At 36.3% G+C, this 22,911-nt stretch overlaps 1 protein-coding gene and 1 long non-coding RNA gene across 11 annotated transcripts in view; one reads left to right on the forward strand and one right to left on the reverse strand.

Moving 5' to 3' along the window:
- Positions 1–19: 19 nt before the first annotated feature.
- On the reverse strand, positions 20–9,804 carry LOC118435627. Of its 9 annotated transcripts, none has more exons than XM_035851946.1 (10): positions 9,739–9,804; positions 9,524–9,647; positions 7,472–7,603; positions 4,072–7,380; positions 2,212–2,340; positions 2,049–2,120; positions 1,871–1,980; positions 1,621–1,807; positions 865–942; positions 20–301 (listed from the first exon to the last, which is right to left on the reverse strand). In XM_035851946.1, exons 5-10 carry the CDS (start codon positions 2,332–2,334, stop codon positions 92–94), a joined length of 780 nt encoding a protein of 259 aa, XP_035707839.1. In that variant the 5' UTR covers positions 2,335–2,340; positions 4,072–7,380; positions 7,472–7,603; positions 9,524–9,647; positions 9,739–9,804; the 3' UTR covers positions 20–91. The 9 variants fall into 9 exon arrangements, with proteins under 9 accessions (XP_035707839.1, XP_035707843.1, XP_035707842.1 ...); XM_035851950.1 differs by having other exon boundaries at positions 4,072–7,151; positions 7,226–7,380; positions 9,524–9,786; XM_035851949.1 differs by having other exon boundaries at positions 4,072–4,219; positions 7,041–7,380; positions 9,524–9,786.
- Positions 9,805–10,364: 560 nt separating this feature from the next.
- LOC110850255 overlaps positions 10,365–22,911 on the forward strand; it is a 28,273-nt gene continuing 15,726 nt past the window's right edge. Inside the window, exons 1-4 of one of the 2 annotated variants that reach the window (XR_002547964.2) lie at positions 10,389–10,793; positions 11,332–11,429; positions 11,516–11,682; positions 11,750–15,901. This is a non-coding gene — a long non-coding RNA (uncharacterized LOC110850255). Of the gene's footprint in view, positions 10,794–11,331; positions 11,430–11,515; positions 11,683–11,749; positions 15,902–22,911 lie in introns of those variants that run through there. The other variant, XR_004834888.1, reaches the window with a different exon arrangement.

Raw genomic sequence — 22,911 nt, forward strand, 5'->3', positions numbered from 1 at the left:
AACGACTTTGGTGAGAAACTTTTATTACAATAAATAATTTATTCTGCATCCGTATTAAAATACAGGTGTAAAACTCCTACCATGTAAAATATTACAACCTGGATAAATCGTCTAAATAAACTGCGAATTGATAAAGTTCACAGAAAAATTTATAAATTTGACTAATACTAAAAATTGTGAATAGTCGGAAGAACGTAAGGAAAAGTAAGTAATTAGCAAATCTTTTGCTAAATCGTCGCATTCCGATTGCGATTCCGAGCAGCGGGGCAAATATAATGCTACAAACGGCTGCAGGATTTGCCTGGAATAAATATGAGCATAGTATTGTTTTAAATATTGTAAATTATAAATATGTATGCAGATAGATAACTTTAGTAATATTCATTTTTACTCAAATTCTGCACTTTCTATAAATTTGATTAAAGGTTACTCGATTTTGAGTAAAATTGCCACTAACACAAATATCGTGTAAAAGTTAGCCAATAAAAGTTGCAATTTATCCAGCTTTGAAAAATGTTTGCTAAATCTTGAGTAAATGTAGCCTTTGTCAGGGTAAATTTTACCCAATAGTTGTGTTAGTAGCAATTTTACGCAACTTTGTTTACAGTGTTGATAAAAACTGAAAAATGCTTTGGTAATTTGCAAATTTCTAAGTACACCCATATTTTACAGTCGGTGTGATAGTTATGGATGAGTGTAGAAATACTTATTTGTAAATACGGGTTCAAGTGTGTTTTCAAAATCGTGGCACCTTTGTATTTAACGGACATTCGTGAAATGTACGCATTCTATGAAATATCTATTAATGTAAATTTATCAGAATCAGAGTCAAAATCAGTATTGCTAAATAAGTGCTTAACTTACATAATTCGTAGATTTATAAAACATCCAGATAGAAATACTTAACATAAGGGGAGCAATAAGTAGATTAGATGCAATTAACTGAAAAAATAATATATACACATATTCATTTGCTTGTCCTTGTCAAAGATATGCTAATTATTGCGACATCTATGTAAAATTGCAATGTGGGTACTCACGTCACTTATAAACGTCCCGTCGCAAGACATTCTCGGAAATTTACGGTCTTTGAGAAATACGTCATATAGTTTGTGACAAATTAAACCAAAAAAATCTGAAATGAGAAATTACGTCCAATTAAAGACGAGCTTGTAAAAATGGTCTACGACGAAAATAAATAAATGACTTATTTGCTTCTCAAATTTTGCAAATAAATTAGTATAATTCTTTGAAGAATTATGTATTTTTTGCAAATGTAAATTACTCCAAACTAATTAATTCCTGTATTGTATAGTTTTATTTAACGTCGTCAAATATGTACGAAGGAACTAAAATCAGCCTAAACTTCTAACAGCCACGATCCAGATATGTGGGCTTAATTTAACAGTTTAAAAGCTCAGGTTAGAAGAATTTTATTCGGTTTAGAAATTAATTAATCCTAAGTGGCATCTTTTAGCCAAATAGGGGGTGGACTAAATTTAGCCCTTTAATTTAATATTGAATTAAAGGGTCACGATCGTTTCCCGTATCTCGGCAATATTGTATTGCTAGACGAAGTTGACCGTAGTTGACGTGAATACCCCAAATATCTCGACGTACCTTTTGCACTCGAAGAATGTCCGTACGTTTCTTTGCACTGAACTGGGAGACGACGCAGTAAAAGTGGGTTAAACAAGCGAACGTAAAAATTACTAATGTGGCGGAAGCCAAGTAAATCAACAAATATGAGACTGGATCATCCTCCGGGTCGAAAAGGTAGCCAATTTTGATTTGACTTATGTTAGATCTAAAATTACATAGTGTTTGATAAACAAATAAAATGTGCAGTGAGGATTTAATTTTTGCATACCCGTTTGGCATCAGTGTTCCATTGACTTGACGGTATCCATCGTCACCCATGCCGTTAAAGAAGCCGAGGTCTCTGAATGCTACACCTCCCCAGTGCAAAAGTTCGATAATCTGAAAATTACGACATATTTGGTTATATTGTTGCCAGTTTTGATAAACTAGTAATTAATTGTACGTACTATGATGTCTAAATCGGTTATAAACTGGTGGTCAAATTCAACATTTTCGGTGAATGTGTTTATCGACATTTCCTGCAATTTATATGTATTTGGTCAATAATTATATTGAGCGCATTTTCAGTTTTGTAATATCATAAATATTTTTTAAAAAAGCATAATTTACCTCGCACTGCTCATGTAGTGTCATGGACTCCACCATTTTTAATACTCTGGCTTTCCTACTTCTTTCAGTGACGGCTGTCTCATAGACCTTCCTCGATATGTTGGCTATCGGCGAAGAACTCATCTTCACCTATTTAGTTATGAAAAAGTATCGATTACGTAAGAGCCGAATTGTGACTAACTTCACACCATAGCACACACTTTTAAAAATAAATAGGCGTCCCGCTCGAAAACTATACGCACTCTAAATTCTGAATTAAATAAGTAATTTGTAGGAACTTCAGGGTAACGACAACTCGATAAAGAGTATAGTTTTCTCTGGATTGAAACTGAGAAGTGATCAGGCAGATGTTGTTTAGGTTCGTGACCCAGAAAAAAAATTTAATTTTTTTTAAATTTAAAATGGAATTTCGAGAAATTTTAAGAAATTTCAGGTTCAGATGCACTTTAAAATATGAAGGAGACATATTCGTTGGAGAAGATGGGGGTACTCGTGCCCCGCAAACTAATCAGGGATTTTTTGAAGAAGGTTGCATTCAAAAATTTTCATCACTGGACCCTGGGGGGTTCTTCCCGTAAATCAAGTCATTGAAATCATATAACTCACTCCCGTTTGAATCTGAAACATGATACTGCAGAAATTATTATTTTTCTTACTCGAGGAAGTATTCAGCTTTAATTATTGGTATCGTTTGTGAAATTTGGTGCATCGGTTTTAAAAATACAGAGCATTTTCAAATACATGTCGATGCAAATTTTTTGATTCCTAATGGTTTCAGAGCCTACCCTTAAGCCCAAAATTTTGAAAATCTCACAGAAGCGGTTAAAGTTATAGAGATTTCTAAGTTTGGCGCCACGCCACGGTGCTAATATGAGTTTTGCACAGAAATATGAATGGATACTTCATTTAGGGTCCTCAATTGATTCCAAAATAACATTGTGTGTACCCTGGACACGAACGACAGGTCGTAAATGTCCCTTGCTAGAGAGCATACTTAGTAAGTACGCTTAGGAGGAGAGACGTCCACATGCCCCTCTCAGATCTTGATGCCCTTTGCATATGTGGGTCCCCTAGGCGAGGGATGGATAACCCTGAACTGGTTTTACTCCATGGCCACATTTGCGCCCGCCACACCCCCGCAAAGACGCGAAAAACACGAAAGAATGTGCTTCATCTGTCATAAAACATTCAATTTTGCTCCTAATTTGAACTTTTGAAATTTGTCGAATAATTTCTGAACAGTAGACAGTTTCGAAAATGTCAAAAAAGTTGAGATATCAATGTACTGGATATGATGACAGAACTGTAAGTATTATAAAATTCTGAGCAAAATTGGATATTTGAAGTTAGCAATGTTACTCGGTTTCATAACTTGAGGGGGTTTGGCGTCCGCAAATGTGGCATTAGAATAAAACCACTTCGGGGTTATCCAACACACACCTGAGGGAACCACAAATGCAATGGGCATCAAACTATGAGAGGGACATGTAGAGGACCTCCCCTCCCTTAGAGATACCCTTTATAAATTAACTCACAACAGTTTACTAACAATCGAGGCCTCCCAACGTATGTTCACTGACTTGGACGAAACTAGTGTCAATCGATCACAAATTTCGTTGGTATGAAATTTTCAAATGCAACCATCTGTCAATGCGCAGGTTTGGCGGAGATATTTGCATAAAAACAGGCAAAAATGGGCCCCGAAGGCGACCAATTTTACACTTTTGGAATTTTGCATTACAAATTTCTTATCTTCTCATGCAAATATCTCCGCTAAACTTGCCCATTGGCGTACAGTTAAATTTACAAATTTCATACTAATTAACCCTTTGCTCATTAGTCAGCTCTTTTCTGGCTTACCGACAACAGCAGAGCACAAGTGCGACGAGGTGAGTTATCATCCCATTATCGTGTCGAATTGTAGAGTTGACGTCAGCTTGACAGTGGGGACAGGTAGCACGGACGGATTGATGACTCCCTTTCACGTTGGCACCGGAAACAGGTTGACCTGTAAAATTTAGTTGAATAAATTTAGAGGGTGGTCGGAAAGTAAAGAAAACTTTTGAAAATGCCTGCAAAACCAGCAATACTTTAATTAATTCTAAATAATTTTCACAAATTATAAGCTAAGGATTAAGCTATTTATTTTTTGCTTCGTAGGTCCCATAGACCCCCATCCTCCCAATCTGGGGAATTTTGTGTCGTGCGGTCCCCATAATTGCTTTGCCACTCTTTTCCGCTACCTTATTTGAGATATGTCTCAAAATCTGTCGGAATCCTCTCAAATTTTTGGCTGGTTTTGTTGGACTATTATATTCTTTCTTGCATAAACCCCAAAATCTGTTAACCGGTCCAATGTGGGTGGAATGTCGGGGGATTGTTCACTTGTTCTATCTCAATTGCATGTTACATCGTTTATCGCCGAGTGGAATATTGGAAATGGGTTTGTATTTAAATGAATCTTGACCTGTTTTCTTATTAGTACATGAGTAGTACTTTATTCTAGGTACTTCATTTGGATCAATGGAACAGTAGGTTTCGTCATCCATGACCAGAATGATGGGCGTGTTTTGCGCGACTCTTTTTCAGCAATCTTCCGACAATTCGTCTTGGCCCTTTTTTCTTGACCTTGGTTGTATTTTGGTGCAGATATCGTCTTATAAGAATTGATTCCCAACTTCATAACTTTGATATCATGCAAAGTTGATTTAGAAATTTTCAATTTGTTACTCAAATTTCGTTCAGATACTCCAGGGTATTTTTTGAATTCCTTGTGAACTCTACGTATCACTTTGGGGTCATTACACGAACAGGGCGGCCATTTTGTTTTCAGCACTCCCCCTTTCCTCATAAATATCTACAACTCGGAAAATTGTCCCCGGATAAATTTTTTCACTTTTGAAGTTGTCATAAATCTTTTTCCGCACGCGCCCGCACACATATTCGTAATAGTGGCAAATCTTTTTTACGAGTTGCTCTGAATTTTGTCTTCTCATGTTTGAACGGTTTGAGATATCGGATTTTTGTTTTCTGATGTTGGTTGCCAATCGTATGGACTACAAAGCTACCTCGTTCCAACTCAATGACTATTTTTCCCCCTGTAAATAAATGTATTTTCAAAACTTTTCTTTACTTTCCGACCAGTCCCTATGTTAAAATTTCTTGTATTTTTATTAATTTTTTAAGCCTATACAAGTCAGCCCGTGATTTTTAAAAATTGAAGAAGTCAATTTGACGTCAAATTGACCTCAATACACCACAAATGTAGTTGGTACGACACGATCTCAAATAAACCGTTGTAACGTTACACGTAGCTCACCCTGTAACAACAGTACACAAAAATGTGATAAAATTTTTCACCATTGGTGCAGAATAAGCGGCAAAAAGTAAAATGGAAACGTAATTCTGACATAACATAAATCTATAAATTTGCACCCGTGGATCAAATGGATACATAATTTTGGCATAACTTCGACCTTAACTTTTCAGCAATGGTTCAGAGAAAATCCGACCGTATAGACCCCTAATTTTGACGTTGAACTATTTTTCACCAATGGTGCTACTAACTTGCAAAACTTTGACAATGTTGCTTATTAATTGGCATCAATTGATGCAAAACAATCGTAAGCAGAGAGACAGACAAGGGGAATTCAATAGCTCCTGTGAGCTTACGTAGGGTGACCTAGTAAATTTGAAAGTCGTAAATTTTTTCGGCTCTAGAGGACGTTTTCTTCTATTCTTTGTTTTGTGATTCATTCTTAGAGATTAAAAAAAATCTGGTCACATATCTAATTATATTTTTTGGAAAATTGCTTCCATTTATAGGCTTGATTTCAAGTTCATCTATTATTGAGACATTGCCATCCACACATCCCAACCAATAGGAAAACATTTTTACCAATAAATATTCTATTTCCACTTATTGCTTTAGCTCTTCTATGTTTAGTACATATGTATACAATGAAATGATGTTTTTTTCAACGATTTTGATGTATGATAGCTTAAGAGTTGCGTAATTTTGTGTACATAAAGAATTAAATTCTTTTGTAAATTTTGTAATAATATTGGGGGCAGAGAAACCCATTTTTCGAGATATAAGCCAATATGCGAATTTTTGCTAATTTTGATAAATTTAGTTTTTGACCAAAACTCGACCAAATTTGGTCAAATATGACTGAAAATAACTTATAAAAATATTTTGGAAGAGAATTTGACCACTTCCTAAAGATTATTAATGTATTGTATCTAATTCTCAATTTTGTAGTGAATACGAAACTTGGTTAACAATTCAAGGTTTTATTGATGATGCGTAGACTTTTATGCAGATATTTTGCCACTGCCCCGGACTGCCCTTGGGCAGTTCGCGTTTTATGTAATTCACGGTCTCAATAGAATTCCGATACCGACACCGATACCTCAATCGGCGGCGGCCGCCGCTGGAATGAGAAACTATGTAATTTTACATGAAAATTGCATGATTAATTATTTGCAATTAGGGTTGCCGATGAGCTCTAAATGAGTTGGCCTAAAATTCCCTACAATTTGTCACCAACTGGTGCTAAATTTAAATTTTAAACGTTTTCGATTTGGACTAGCAGATAAATTTGTGGTGCAACAGTGCAAATTTCAAGTAAACACGAAAATCTTAACCTTGTTATTTTGAAACCAAACTGTAAATGAGCCGTAAATGAGCCGTAAATGAATTTTAAATGAGTTCTGGGCAAGATCCACAAGACGTTTAATTGAAAATATATTGCTAAATATGTTGAAATATCATAACTTTAATTTCCAGCGCTTTAAATCGATTTAGAAACTGTAAAACTGAAAACCTAATTTGTCCGCAGTGGAGAAAGTAGCACTTGCAATTCTCGTGGAGAAAGTCAACACCAATATTTCATCCAGAAACTTAAGCAATCTATTTACCAGGGTCGAGCTGAACTCTGTAAACATAATTATAAAACTACTTTAAACCACAAAATTTGTCCGCGTAAATGTCAAAGTTTCCGAAACGAACAAATTTCTTATTTTGCTCGTCACGAGTCCCATGCAATTTTAAAATCTGGCGAATTCTGTCCCCACTTCTGGCCACATATTATTTCAGGGAGTCGACCTCCGCAAGAAATTCGGCCACAGGATCCATCTGGCGTCTAAATAATTTTATGGTTTAATCTACAGTAAAAACAAAATTAATTAAATTCTGAAATGTTCAAACAAGTCGTAAATTTAAAGATATAAAAACTCAAACTCTGTATATTAGTACCTATATATACCATCTAGTTGTGATTTTTTCGCGCTCTAACGATTTTGAAGTTGGATGGCTTAAAATTTGCGTAATTTTGTGCACATGAAGAATCTGTAATAATATTTGGGGGGCCCATTGATGGATTTTGCGCTACAAGCCAAAATGTGCGAGTTTTTGGAAAAATTTTAGAATAGGGGCGGGCCGCTATAGGGTCGAGTGATACGTCAAATTGTTCAGTTCGACGAGCTGAACAAGAATATCGAAACCGGAAAGCGCGGAAATGCCCCGTTCGAAAGTAATGGCGGGCCAAAGTTTTTATTTTTTATTGCATTTTTGGACGTTTCAGAGAATTCTAAGACTTTGTCTCACTTTCCCCCATAGCGGGAAATTTTTTGGGGTATTTTGAGATTTTGGCGGGAAATGAGATTTTTGGTAGAATATTGAAATTCCATCACTATTTTGCAAAGCGGGAAGATTTTTGGGGTTTTGTGAGACTTTTGGGTATGTTGAGATTTTTGGTTTTTATGGAAAAAATATTAGGTGCCGAACCGTGCGGAGCCCTTACGGCCCGTAAGTTACGGGCTAACCGTGCAGTTCCACGCTTTCCACGTACTCTAGCAAACTAAACTAACCTGCTCGCTTCGCTCGCCAAATACGAACAATACCCCACCATGGGGCATAATTACGATAAAAACCAATCCACCTTCCTCCATTTCGAATACATAACCTAACCTAACCTAACCGGATGCCCACGCGAGCTAACGGTGGGCGGGGCACACGCGAGCTAACGGTGGGCGGGGCACACGCGAGCTAACGGTGGGCGGGGCACACGCGAGCTAACGGTGGGCGGGGCACACGCGAGCTAACGGTGGGCGGGGCCCACGCGAGCTAACGGTCGGCGGTGCAAAATAGTGCTTGAATTTCAATATTCTACCATAAAAACCAAAAATCTCATTTCCCGCCAAAATCTCAAAATACCCCAAAAGTCTCACAAAACCCCGAAAACCCTCCCGCTTTGCAAAATAGTGCTTGAATTTCAATATTCTACCATAAAAACCAAAATCTCATTTCCCGCCAAAATCTCAAAATACCCCAAACGTCTCACAAAACCCCAAAAATCTTCCCGCTTTGCAAAATAGTGCTTGAATTTCAATATTCTACCATAAAAACCAAAAATCTCATTTCCCGCCAAAATCTCAAAATACCCCAAAAGTCTCACAAAACCCCGAAAACCCTCCCGCTTTGCAAAATAGTGCTTGAATTTCAATATTCTACCATAAAAACCAAAATCTCATTTCCCGCCAAAATCTCAACATACCCAAAAGTCTCACAAAACCCCAAAAATCTTCCCGCTTTGCAAAATAGTGATGGAATTTCAATATTGTACCAAAAATCTCATTTCCCGCCAAAATCTCAAAATACCCCAAAAAATTTCCCGCCATGGGGGAAAGTGAGACAAAGTCTTAGAATTCTCTGAAACGTCCAAAAATGCAATAAAAAATAAAAACTTTGGCCCGCCATTACTTTCGAACGGGGCATTTCCGCGCTTTCCGGTTTCGATATTCTTGTTCAGCTCGTCGAACTGAACAATTTGACGTATCACTCGACCCGATAGCGACCCGCCCCTATTCTAAAGTATACCCGAGTTTTTTTTGCGAATTTTGATAAATTTGACTTTTGTCACAAAATCGTCAAAATTGAGTCAAATATGGCTGGAAATAATGTAGAAAATTATTTTGGACCAGAATTTGGTCACTGCCTCGATTACGGACCCCAATTTTCTAATCGATATAATTTTGAAAAATAATTGCATTTTCGCTATTAATTTTTCCACGAACGAAACATGGAACTTAGGTATCGCTATTGACATATTATGAAAATAGACACGTTACGCACACGTTAGGTGTAAGGTGTGTTTCTAATAACTAATACACGTGTATCTAATACACGTTGTTAGAACATTAACTATACTATTTGATTTGGAATTTTGTAAACAAAAGGAAATTTTGTTAACAATTCAAAGAGTCATTTATAATACGAAAGGTTGTTAATAATGCGTTCACTTGTTACCAATAGCTATCCAGATTTTCCCTGAATCGTATACAATTAACGATTGTGTCGCAAAATAAATTAAATTGACGTAGGCAATTTCCACGCGTTCCTTGTAACAGATATCCACATCAGCGAGTATCACCTAATATTTACGACTTAGATTTTAATTTCAATGAGGCCTAAAAATAACAGGTACAAAAATTCTAAATATTTTTTAAATAAATGTTATGTACTGATTCCAGCTGATGTAGCCGTTGCGCCGGGAACCGTTTTGTGTACCTACCATAATATGTGCGCCAGAGGTGAGCTGGGTCCCTTTTTTGAAAACCCAGCCCAACCATACGTGTTCAACGAGAAGTTATTCATTCAATTATTCATTCATTCACATGTACTGTAGTATGGACAACATTCATTCAAATATTCATTCCTTCAAACCTTCATTCATTCAAATATTTATTCATTTATTCGAAAATTGCGAAATTGTCGTTTACCACACACAATATGTTCTTAAATAATTTGGTGATTCAGTGGCGTAAAATATATAATATTTATTCATATGCGGGCCAACTAGAACTGAAAAGTCTACATAAATTTAAAGGGTAATAAAGAAATCGGCTAAAAGGGTTCCCGAAATGTAATGACTCATTACCAATGAGGCACATACTTAATACTTAAAAAGTTCTACCACAATCATAATGGAGGATTGGGAAATGTCAGACCGCAGATACTCATTAATTTCAGATTGGGATAAATGAGTGACAAATTTATTCAAAACTCGTTTAGTACATTCACTCATCCCGTTTTCAAAATTGTATTCATTCATTCAATATTCAATGAGTAAATGAATGAAGGTTATTTATTCGTTCAAAATTCATTTGATTTTGAATAATTCACACTCATTCATTATTCAATTTCACTTTATTGAGTGAGTGTGAACAGGTATGAACCCAACCCAAATCCGGGGACCAAGATTCCAGCCTAACCCAGCTCAGCCCGTTTGGGTTGAGCTGACCCGACATTTTCGTTGGGTGCTCACCTCTGATGTGTGCTTCGCGATGATGCTTTTTGTAAGTGGGAAAGGAACTTTCTATCACTCATCCAGGCTCACACTCGTTGTGTTGTTCTCTCTATTTTTAATAATTGTGTCGAATAATTATATTAGAGAGTTAATTATAAATTATAACAAGTGTTCCAACTAATTAATAGACTTCACTCATAATTAACTAAGTACTTTAATTTGATATATTGACCGGGTTCGTATTTTCTGCGGTGCTGATTCGGTTGTTTGGTGAGTGAATCTTGTAAATTATTTTTATTTCTAAAAAAAAATCTAAAACTTATTGCCATTTTTGTATTTTTTATTTATTTGCGCAAATTTAAATTTAAACAAACCTCCAGTGCAGCCTCATATAACCAGCACCAGTTTGTGTGATGCATTAATAGTTTATTAATACATTCATGCGATAATGCGATAATACTTAATGAATCTACCATTATGTTATCATTTTCTAAATTTATACCAAATTTCGAGTCTCCAGTTTCACAAAATTTTCAATATTTACCTTGTATAAAATAATTAGGTTACACGCACCCCATGTTTCTATTTTTCGGTTAAAATCGGTATGGGTAACCCCATCCACAAAATTGAAATTCTAAAATTCACATAAAACTCGGTATCAGGAGAAAATGGAAAGTTCTTGACTTCTCAATTCAGGTTCAATTCAATTTAGAATCATAATTTAATATCATAAAATTTCAAATCAGAAACCATGAAATTATAAAATATTACAAAATAACTAAATCATAATCTCTCCGTGTATTTTTAGACCAAAATGCATCGTTGCGTAGTGATGGGATGCAGGAATTTGCGGGAAAATGCATCAAGTTCTGGACTTACATTTTTTGCTTTCCCGGAAGATCACAGGTAGCGTTTTAGTACCAACCTACATATGTATCTGACTTATAGTACCTTAGGCATTAATTTTTCATTGCTGTTACCTCTGGCCAAAGGACGCTAGTTTGGTGTACAACATTAAATCTTGACGCAGGGGCCTCTTATAAAGGAAAAGTCATCTGCAGTAAACATTTCTTGGCTGAAGATATGAAAATCACAAGAAAACTCCTTCCTACTGCAACCCCTAAGATACTGCAAATTAAACCAATGAGCGATCTTACCGGTTAGTCACACGTAATATAGCGCAACGATTCTATGTGAGGATGAGTGTATAAACTAATTGTTTACAGACACATCAATGAGCGGAAAGAAATTTATTAGTCGCTCTACCCAATCAGATACGGAGCCGCCAATTTCTGCATCTTAAATTATTTGGTCTAATTAATTGATTAACTGGCACGTGTTGTGATGCATCATGCATCATAACAAGTGAATTATGATTATTATGCATAACTTCTAACTTTCTAGACCAAACCTAGCCAAATTTAGGTTACGTAATTTGTGAATGGGTCTATCGCCGTGTCATTTAATGACACGGCGACAGTTCCACTTAATGATAATATCATTAAATGTCTGCCCCATTGTGTGTGCTCGAATTTTTATAGCCGGTCACCTCATTTGAATATTTTTACGCATTTGCGAGAGACAGTTTATTCAACCTGGAAAGCCCTGTATCGCCGAAAATTGGCATAGTTAGATTTATGCAAATGAGGCGACACGCACATATACGAGGAAAGTACGTCTCTATCCATATCCGTGTAGGTAACAAGGAACCCTTTGAGGTGTCGGTCCACTATGTTTTTCAGAATCTACTAGAACCCTAGATAAAGGATTTATTCTTATTTCCGTGTAAAACAAATATTTAGCGCCGTGGCGTGGCGCAATATTCGTCAAATTGGAATGTTTTTATTCTTAAAACCGCCAATAATTTTGAAATCATGGGCGAATTTTCAAAATTTTTGAACAGAATCATGACAAGGACTTTCATATATCATGAATTTAAAAAAAAATAATTAAAAAAATTGGATTTTTTAGGGATGAGGTTAGTCGAAAAAATCCGAAAAATATTTGAAAAATTAAAGATTTCGAGTTTTTACTTTTTTCTTAAAATTTCGACTTTTGTGATCATTTTAAGTGCAAAATTTTGAAAATCCCACGCAAACTTCAAAAGTTATGGACTTACAATAATCAAAACCGGAATTTCGAAAGACAGAAAAAAAATGATTTTGAAAAGATTTGCACACTTTGTATACCTGATTTTTGTGAGTACACATGTATCACTACTTTGGTTCTACTCCGCCCCTTGCCCCTAGGGGAGTGGCTTAAAGTCGCAAAATCCGAAAACTGTGCAGCGGATTTCTCGATAACGGAAAACGATATCGAGATGCTACTTTCGCCAAAAGTTTCCTAATGTTTTTTTTTCCTAGCTTTTTTTGAAATTCTAAAAACGAGATTTCCAAAAAAATAACTTTGAAAAATTTTGGATGAAAATTTCAAGTCTCACAACACCCCATAAAGGAGTGTTGTGAAGTGTCGTATCGTTGGAAAGGTATTGATGAGAGGATTCAGAATATATGAGTTAAACCAGAGGAAGTGTTCCACAAAAGCATTTTCCATATTTCGCAAGACAAAGTGTTAAACTTGGGTTCTGGTGGGTATCCACCACCATCGCGCGGATTCGTGCGTCAGTGCCGTATCCGTCGCACTTTGTCAACCTCACTCAATCATGCGTCTCATTTAATTAACTATACTGGGTTACTTAAATGTAGGCTTATCAAAATACAAAAAAATGATGTGTTGATATATCACTAGCCCTCGTTAGTTACGGCACTTGCCGTATAAGTCCCTCCCTCAGAAACTTTGACCCCAAATTTCTCATGGTACCAGCGTTTCCCTTCGGGCAACAAAAGCTGAAAATGTAGCTGTTCCCAAGGAGAAAAATCTGGCATCGGGTTGTCCGAAGTAAATGGCTGGTACCATTCGGTTTTTAAGGATTTCTGTGTATGTAAAAAAACCGCCAATTTTCGAATTTTGAAACTCTTGATGCATTAAAATGTTCATATTCCAAGGGGAAGTCAAATTGCAAATGCAAGTATAGGTCTAACTCTTGTTCTACACGATGTACATTGACTTTCTCATTTTTCCGAACTTTCTTCCTTTATTTTTATAGGGGGTGTGGTTGCACAGAATTCAAAAAATGTTGTGGTACATTTGTCCTTGTACCCACAATTGCATTTACAATTAATTTTATTTGATTCAGTGAAATCGATGCGAAAAGCGATGGAACGTATCCGTCATCCTCTCTCATATATACTTTGTTGGGTCTGAGACCACCCCCTGTTGATGTAAAGACCAGAGAATATTATTGAGTTTTGGTTTTTCTTGTATGCAGACGTTAACACAATAGCAGGTTGAGAGCTAACATTCATATTGAGAGTTAACATTTATTATTTACAAAATTATTTACAAAATTATTTATTAAATCTACATGCAAATCATACATGTAGATATATTACCAAGTGAGATTTGTAAAAGTGAGATTTCTGCAATCCTGTCTTAAACAACTTTTTCAGAAAAATAACAACTTTTAGTACAATTTGCCTTCAACTAACCATCTTTAATAAATATAATCAGGAGAAAATCCTATCATACTTAATACAGTTTGATGTTCCTAGATTATCTCAAGTTGTCATTTCGCCCCGGTTTGACAACAACGCAGGAACCGTGTAGTTCAGTATACGCGAATAAAACCAGATTTTCAATCCTTTCATGAATTTCAAAACAGTGAATCCTCCCACGCCACAGAAAACACATAACGGTTTAAAAGCCATGAATACTCTCCTTAGGTATCCTCGATCGTGACATCGTTCTAAATGTCGTTCCCATTTCCTCTTCAATTCTACCGTCTTCTCATTCACGCTAATCCCCAATGGTAGCAAAGCATCGATAATCGCTGGAATCAGGACCGCTATTGCCGGGAAGTAGAGGTTGGCATCGGTGTTACTTTGTGCAGCCTGATGGACACGAAATTAAACAGCACACTTAAAAGTAGTGCAAATTCCATCAGTATGGCAGCCATGCTATGGCTGCACCCCGGGATAAAATATCATTAATCAGCTGCAGAATTATAGTTAATTCGAAATACTTCAAGACTTGTTTTCTAGCAGTATGTCTCGAAATTCGGACTGAAATTGCCCACAAGTCCAATTTACGAATCCCATCGAGGACAAGTAGTGCTGATAGCGGTAACATGCAAAGAAAGAAAGCCAGCAGACGAAAGTATTGAAGGGCAGGGAGAAACTGTAAAAGGCGTAGTGGAAGTGTAGCAAGGTGCCCGAATAAACTATTTATTTCCAAGTGCAGCACATATTTCAAAAAGAGGTAGCCCACATCCAACTCAAAGTAGAGTAGAAGGGTGAACAAGAAATAAGGATATATGGAAAAAAGCACGACATTTATGTTCAAGATAAGTGCAAGCGGAGCAATATTTTTGCGCGAGGATCCTGAAAAAATAATAATTTTGGTTACATCCTATTTTAAGTATCATTTAAATTTAAAATCATACATATTTTCTCTTTCCGCTGTACAAAATAATTGCAGGTTTTTTAATCTGCTCGACGTGTAGATAAATACTCAATTCAACCGTTACGAGAAGAAACGATGTTATCTCGAAAATGCTACACAACAACAAAACTGTCAGAGGTGGTGAAATGAGCCCATAGATGTTGAGAAGAATTATGACAGTAGAGGAGACAAGGATGGCAGGAGTGATGACAAATACCACAATTATCCATTCAATTAGCAAACCTGGAGACTTGGTGGAGATGAAGGTATGACTGGTCTTGTCCCATCCCAAAGGGCATTTCCAACAGTAATGGAAACAAGTTGGTAAACTTAGCAGTCGTTTCCATACGAGGGGGATGCTATACTCGAAATTAGGCAAGTTACCAGTATTAGATTCCAAAATACGGGGGACGATAATTTAAAACCATTGAGTAGAACTCATTTATTGAATAGTTTTTAAATCGAGTTTCTTAAACCTTTGCAAAATAACTTCAACTATGCCTAAACTAAATTAAAACTAACTTCCAAGAGCAGTAAAATCCTAGAAGTGATAGATATTTACCTACCTTATAATCTATTTTGATGCAGACTTGATTTTGAATTGCTGTTAAGGATTCAATTTTATATATTGAAACTTTCGGTGACCGGTCAATTTGGTCCGGTCAATTTGGTCGGGTCAGTTTGGTCTTAAACAAATTCGGTCTCGCCAATTTGGTCTAGCCGATTTGGTCAAGCCAATTTGGTCTGGTTAGTTTGGTCTATGCATTTTGGTTTGACGCATCTTCTGCTTATGGCATAGTTGACCAAATTACTAAATTAATTCGTACATAATTAAATTACTAATTACAATAATAAAACTTTTCGTTGAAAATCGCGAAGCTTTTGGTTAATCGGTCGTTTGATCTTGTTGAAATGATTGCACTCTCAACCAGAAAACCTCAGCGAGGTTTTTTTTACTAATTTTTAATTCTAAGCGGGGAATGTAAAAATGAATTTCCAATGAATTTGTAATTAATTATCCAACATCCAATCTGATTTTAAATTAGGTACTTGAAAATTGTTAATTGTGAGTGAATTATTATTTGATAAGTCTGGGCAAAAATTACTGAGCGCATGCAAACCTAATTGTTAAATGAGCTCAATTTGAATGGCACAGGCCAGTCTGACTGACAATTAGTTACCCTACATTTTGAAGTAAAATTGAAATACGTAAATGCTGCTGGGCGTTGGAAAGACGCCAGGGTTCCTACGGCCCCTTGAAATGAATACAAGCAGAAAATTCTTCGTCAAATTCCTTTTAAAATGCATACATATTAAAGCTTAACTTTCATTAATTCAATCAATTTCATTATTTAATACGTGAGACCAAATTGTCCAGACCAAATTTGACATACCAATTTGACCAGATCCCACTGTAGTCGTGGGTCCTAAATGACCGACCCCCTCGAACCAAGGTGAATTCTGCCATTGTATAAATCAATTGTATAGCAAAGGGTGACAAAATCTGACTAAGCAAAGTTCATCGGATGAGATATATACTGAGTCATCCAAAAGATTGCTGAGTAAGAAATCTGATCAAATTTCATTTTCCAAGGTTGTCTGCAGCAATTCTGTATCCTGATTTGACTACGCAAAGTAGTGAACCCATGCAGGGTTATGCATTCAAACATTTGTCTCCTCGTTCGTTTTAACCAAGTTCGTTTTGTCACGTATGCTAATTGTTTATGTAGTGATCATATTCATATTCATCAAATCAACCCGAATCATGAATTTTAATTTATGCATGGAAATTTTCTCTTAAATTTCGAAATCTGCGTATGAGGGAATGCATTTATTTTATACATGGAAATGTTCCCTTAAATTGAGAAATCAATGTATCAGAGAATGTATATATTTGATGTATTTAGGTTTTCCCTTCAATTTGGAAATTTGTGTATGAGAAAATGAATTTATTTTATGTACGGAAATGTTTGCTTAAATTTGGAATTAATTAAGAAATTAATGTAACAGAATTAATTTGCTAGAAAGCAAATCTTCCCTTAAATTGAGAAATTTGCGTATGCAACAGTTAATTTCTGTTTCAGGGGAAATTTTACCTTAAATTGAGAAATTTGCGCATGCGACAATTAACATATGAAAGAAGGGAAATTTTCCCTTAAATTGATAAACTTGCGCATGCAACAATTAATTTGTGAAAGAAGGGAAATTTTCCCTTAAATTGAGAAATTTGTGAAAGAAGGGAAATTTTCCCTTAAGTTGAGAAATTTGCGTGAGACAATTTATGTTGGACGGGAAATTTTCAGTTAAATTAAGAAATATATTTGTGACATAATTAATCTACTACTATTAAAACAGACGCCTACGACCTCTCAATAGATAACAAGGGAGGGTATGCAATCCATGTTGTAGCTTATGGGAACTCTCATCCTTTCTCTCTCTCGCTCTCTCACTGCATCGCTCACTCCACAACCCTGCATTGCCATGCATATGTGCAGTGCAACATGTACATATGTACTCATTTGTATGTAAATGCCAACAGTAAAAGTATGCCTGCTTATCAGACCCCGATTACCTTACCTTAAGGTGACGGCGCCATGGCGACGACGCCAACGTTCAAAGATGTCGAATTTTTTGTTTCGACCATTTTAGACGAATTTTGGGACGGGGATTTCGAAAATCGACATGGTTTTGACGTGCGATGACCGTCTGACCGTATAGACGACGCCACATGTCGCATTTTTGTTGTTTCGACCGTTTTAGACGAATTTTGAGACGGGGATTTCGAAAATCGACATGGTTTTGACGTGCGATGACCGTCTGACCGTATAGACGACGCCACATGTCGAATTTTTGTCGTTTAGATCGTTCTAGACGTATTTTGGGACGGGGATTTCGAAAATACACATGGTTTTGACGTACCATGACCCCGTGACCATAAAGAGGGGTCTCCGACTTGGTTTCACCCTATTACTACATTTTGTTTGCAACGGTTTATTTATTTTCTTAAAAACCCCGAAATATAACTACTATTAAGATCGGCGCCTACGACCTTTCAATAGATAACAAGGGAGGGTATGCAATCCACGTTGTAGCTTATGGGAACTCTCATCCTTTCTCTCTCTCGCTCTCTCACTGCATGGCTCACTCCACAACGCTCATTGCCATGCATGCATATGTGTAGCATGTATGTATGTATATTTGTATGTACATGTCAACAGTAAAGTATCCGGTTATTAATTTTCCTAAAAACCCCGAAATATTTTTTTATACTTTCGAAAAAATTGCTGAAATATTTTTTTTGTGAAATTGATTTAAAAAAAGAATTTGCAAAGTCATTTCCACAAAATAAACGCTAAGATACCCCAAGTTTGTATTTTAAAATGAAATTAAAGGCATTCTTGACATCAGAAATCATTTAATTTCAGAAAATTTCAATTTTTAGATTACCTGCTATTTTTACAAATAAATATTCGTTTTAGGCCAAATTTTTTTTTAATTGCGAATTAAGAATTTTGGTTTATTTGTTCTAAAAAATTTGTAATTTTTGGTGACCATTTTTGCCTGCTTTTGAACAAAAAAATGAAAATTATATATTAAAAAAAACGAAATATTTTTGAGAAATTGGTGAGAGGAGAGGAGAGGTAGAAATTTGAGAAATTGGTGAGAGGAGAGGGAGAGTTAGAAATTTGAGAAACTGGTGAGAGGAGTGGAGACGGAGAGGTAGAAATTTGAGAAATTGGTGAGAGGAGAGTGAGGAATTTAAGAAATTGGTGAGAGGCGAGGGAGAGGTAGAAATTTGAGAAATTGGTGAGAGGAGAGTGAGGAATTTAAGAAATTGGTGAGAGGCGAGGGAGAGGTAGAAATTTGAGAAATTGGTGAGAGGAGAGTGAGGGGTAGAAATTGGTGAGAGGAGAGGGAGAGGTAGAAATTTGAGAAATTGGTGAGAGGAGAGGGAGAGGTAGAAATTTGAGAAATTGGTGAGAGGAGAGGTAGGAATTTAAGAAATTGGTGAGAGGCGAGGGAGAGTTAGAAATTTGAGAAATTGGTGAGAGGAGTGGAGAGGGAGAGGTAGAAATTTGAAAAATTGGTGAGAAGGGAGGAGAGGGAGAGATAGAAATTTGAGAAATTGGTGAGAAGGGAGGAGAGGGAGAGGTAGAAATTTGAGAAATTGGTGAGAAGGGAGGAGAGGGAGAGGTAGATATTTGAGAAATTGGTGAGAGGGGAGGGGAGGGAGATATTTGAGAAATTGGTGAGACGGGAGGAGAAATTTGAGAAATTGGTGAGAGGAGTGGACAGGGAGAGGTTCATTTAGTAATCAATATATAAATATTGCATACATATAAAATGAAATACCAGAGTGTAGTTTTTGTTATTTCTCGGCGCAAGGCGCCGGGGGAAAGCTAGTTTATATTAAAAGGGAAAATGTCCTTTCAAGTGAGAAATTTGTATACGAGAAACATCATTAACGTGAGAAGGGAAATTTCCCCATCATGAGAAATATGCAGATTTCCCCTGTAAGAGCATAAAAGGGAAATTTATGCTCTTAAACAAAAATGCAAATAAAAAATAATAATTATATTTTATTTTTGAAATAAAAAAAATATATTTTTTAAAGTTTTTAAATTTTATTTATGTTTTATTTTTTTGTTTTAACTCCCTCAAATTTCCCTGCAGTGTGGCTGCCAAGCTGGGCAGAAAATCGATGCATGACCATCGCGCAAGTTAGTTACGTGCAAATGCTCTAATCTTTCTGTCGTTGCGGATCAACAAACTGATTAACGGACAAACTGATTAAAATTATGTCATTAACTTAAATCTTAAATTTTGAATTTAATTGCATAATTTTACGTGGTTTACGTTTAGACGAGATTGAGAAAAACTACTTGAGGGAGGTGTTAAAGTTGTAGTAATAAAACACCGTGATGATTGCATGCTATGTTCTTACCCCGTTAGGTCAGGGGGTGTGGTTAGTAGGTCAAATAATTTTATGATACAGGCCGCCAAGGGGTATAATCCTTGTCACAAGGAGTTTGTCAAAAGAAAAATATAAGACAGAAAGTAAAAGGTTAGAGTAGGTAAGGTTAGTCAATAACTTAATCCATAGCAAGCGCACATACCGAAAAAGCAGTCTCGCTTCACCCCAGGCACGCACACGACAGCGCGGGAAACCTAATTTTGCTGTATTTCGTCTTCAGATTACATTTCGGTAACAATCTCATTTTGCCCCAGACCACGCCACCTAAGTACGAGGGGGTGTGGTCGTATCCTCGGAGTTAATTTAGTGTACCAAATGTCGAAAACAGAATTGAAAAATCTTCACCCATTTAAAAGTTATGCTGGTTTTTGTATTCTCAAGAAAACCACACCCCCTGAGGGTAGGGGGTGTGACAGGAAGCTGAAATGTCACTTTTCTGATACAGGGGATCATGGGGTACAGTTGGTGTGAAAATTGTTTAAAATATGCAAAAAAATGTTTTTGACCACACCCCCTGTCACCCGCTGAGAGGGGGTGATCAGATTAACTCAAATTCCACGGTGAACAGATTTTAAAAATCCATAATGTTGCAACAAAATTGAAAGATCTTACAATTGCGAAATTTCGATAATGAAATATCGAAATATCGATATTTCGATATTGAATTTTCGATATTATAATATCGAAATATCGATATTTCGAGATCTCGAAATATCGGTGTTACATGCCCTAGTCGTGACAATGTCCCACGTTTACACAGATAAAGTCATAGATATCGCATCAATCCTGATTGCGGCAATGATCCCAGATTTAAAACGAGCTTTAAACTCGCCAAGTGTAACAAAGTTTCTCCAAACGTTAGACGAACGTACAAAATTCTTAACCGGAAATATATTTCAAATTGGCTTGAACGTCAGTCGAAATTATAGGGTAACCTCCAGAAGCGGAACTTCATTCAGTATCAAACTTCCGCTCATTATTCTTGATCGAGAATACGAATTGAATACCCTGATCGAATCCTTGACCATGTTTTCTGACCCGATCGTCCTAAGAAATCATGTCGTAACGCCGTTCGTCAGTTTAGTTCCTTGGCATGGGAAGAGAAACTTTTTATACCCGATGTTCTCCCAAGAGTTAGGGCGTCTAGTTCAATCCGGAATTTACTTCCGGTGGCGAAAATATAAAAATGTGGCCATGCAACGCGTCTCTGCTCAATCTGTCTTGACACGAAAGGACTTCAGGTCCTTCTCTGCAAAAAAGATGTCCAACCCAGTTCGAGAGATACATTCTGGGGAGGCGAATTCAGTCTCGTTCAAGGCGATAAAGTATGCATTCGCTTTATGTGCAGCGTTATTAGTTGTGGCAATTATCTTTATTTTGTTGGAGTGTGTGATCGCTAAAAGTACAAATTTACGTACTTGCTGTACAAATGTATTGCTATATTTGCTAATCTGAAAATGAAATTTACTTTTATTATTTAAATAGGTATTTAAAACTACGTGTATTGGTGCTGTAACGTTTTTATCGGGTTTCTAATGTCTTCAAGATAAATACGGCCTTTGTGTGTACAAATATGGAAACGATTAGAGCCAAATAAATTGTAAATAGTAATTATTAATTACCATGCAAATGTTCAATTTGCATAGATATAAATTTCATTGTAAGGTTAGCTTTTGAATTACATATATGCTTTCACCAAATAAACTCTTACATAACCCTTTAATGCGTAGCAAAGACAATTGTTTTTTTGTAAGAAATGGTGTAGGTCGGGAGGACGACCAAAGTCGTCCAGAAAAATTTTGGTCATGGTACAGAAGAAGACAATTGTCGTGACGTCAAGCTATTGACTAAGATATTGCAGACGGGACTGAATAAGAGGTGTAGATAACACGTCTCGAATTCCTTCAAGGTTCTGTCTTATATACCGAACTGCAGTTTTCGCAACTGTCTTCGGCGTACGTCAAATTCTGAAGAAGTTTCCTGCCCTGGCAGACGGATTTTGGTTCAGTTTTCTTTACCCTAGGCTTGCTGCCCAGTTTATTAACTTTAATGAAATTCTGTCATGCCTGCGAAATTTTCAATTACTTGGCTGCAGCAGCTCACGTGGTGGAAGGATTCATTTTGTCCAAAGTTTAAGGTTATGGTGGTTCTGTTGGGTGCAGATAGATTTTCCAACCAAATATTTTTATAATCCTTATACTGCGAAATATAATTATGAAGAGCCATTTTTGGACTTCTTCCCAAAGGAATTTTCTACTAGCTCAAATTAGCATCAAAGTGAGCAGACGTTTTGTGGGTTTGGCGAATGCGTTTTGCGAGGTCGTAAGTTTGAACTCTTATATCAAACTATATCTAAATTGTCCGTCAGGTAAAAAATACTACCTGCACCAGCTGTTGCTGTACGTGTAACCTAAAGTGCCCGGGCCTCAGTGTCCTTTTCCAAAATCATAATCTTGGTTAAGGTTTTGCAATTTTTCTAGTTTGTGATTGACCACACATCTCAAATCTTAAACCAATTTTTACGTTGCCTCAAACATTTAAATACTTCATAGATCAGACCAAATTATACATCACAACTGTAAAGTTCTTATATCAACTTTTTTTAAACATAATGTCTTTCATTTGCGTACTAATTTCGTTCGTATTTTTCTGCCAAAGTGTAGTTTTCCTTCAAGACCTAATTTCCGACTACGAATTTCAAATCCCACATGATTTTCTAGAACGGGTTAAAAATTGTGATGTCCAGATTCTAAGTACATGAAGTAATTTCTTCACATTACTTTTCCTTACGTAAGAACAACATTCTTCCTCTGACAACATTCTATATGCCAAAGTACAAATACCTAAACCATTTTTTTTACAATAAAAACACTAGTCAGTTCTTAACTATAGACGTTCTGAAATGTCGTCCTG

This window comes from Folsomia candida, unplaced genomic scaffold, assembly GCF_002217175.1.
Source record: "Folsomia candida strain VU population unplaced genomic scaffold, ASM221717v1 Fcan01_Sc005, whole genome shotgun sequence".
Lineage (NCBI taxonomy): Eukaryota > Metazoa > Arthropoda > Collembola > Entomobryomorpha > Isotomidae > Folsomia > Folsomia candida.

Bases quoted from the DNA above. Each gene is read 5' to 3' on its own strand.
- LOC118435627 (XM_035851946.1), bottom strand. From the start codon at position 2,334: ATGAGTTCTTCGCCGATAGCCAACATATCGAGGAAGGTCTATGAGACA. The intron at 1,808-1,870 runs GTATGCAAAAAT...ATGTAATTTTAG, and splicing joins GGAACACTGATGCCAAACGG to ATCTAACATAAGTCAAATCA. The intron at 302-864 runs GTAAGTTAAGCA...TATTTATTCCAG, and splicing joins TTTATAAATCTACGAATTAT to GCAAATCCTGCAGCCGTTTG.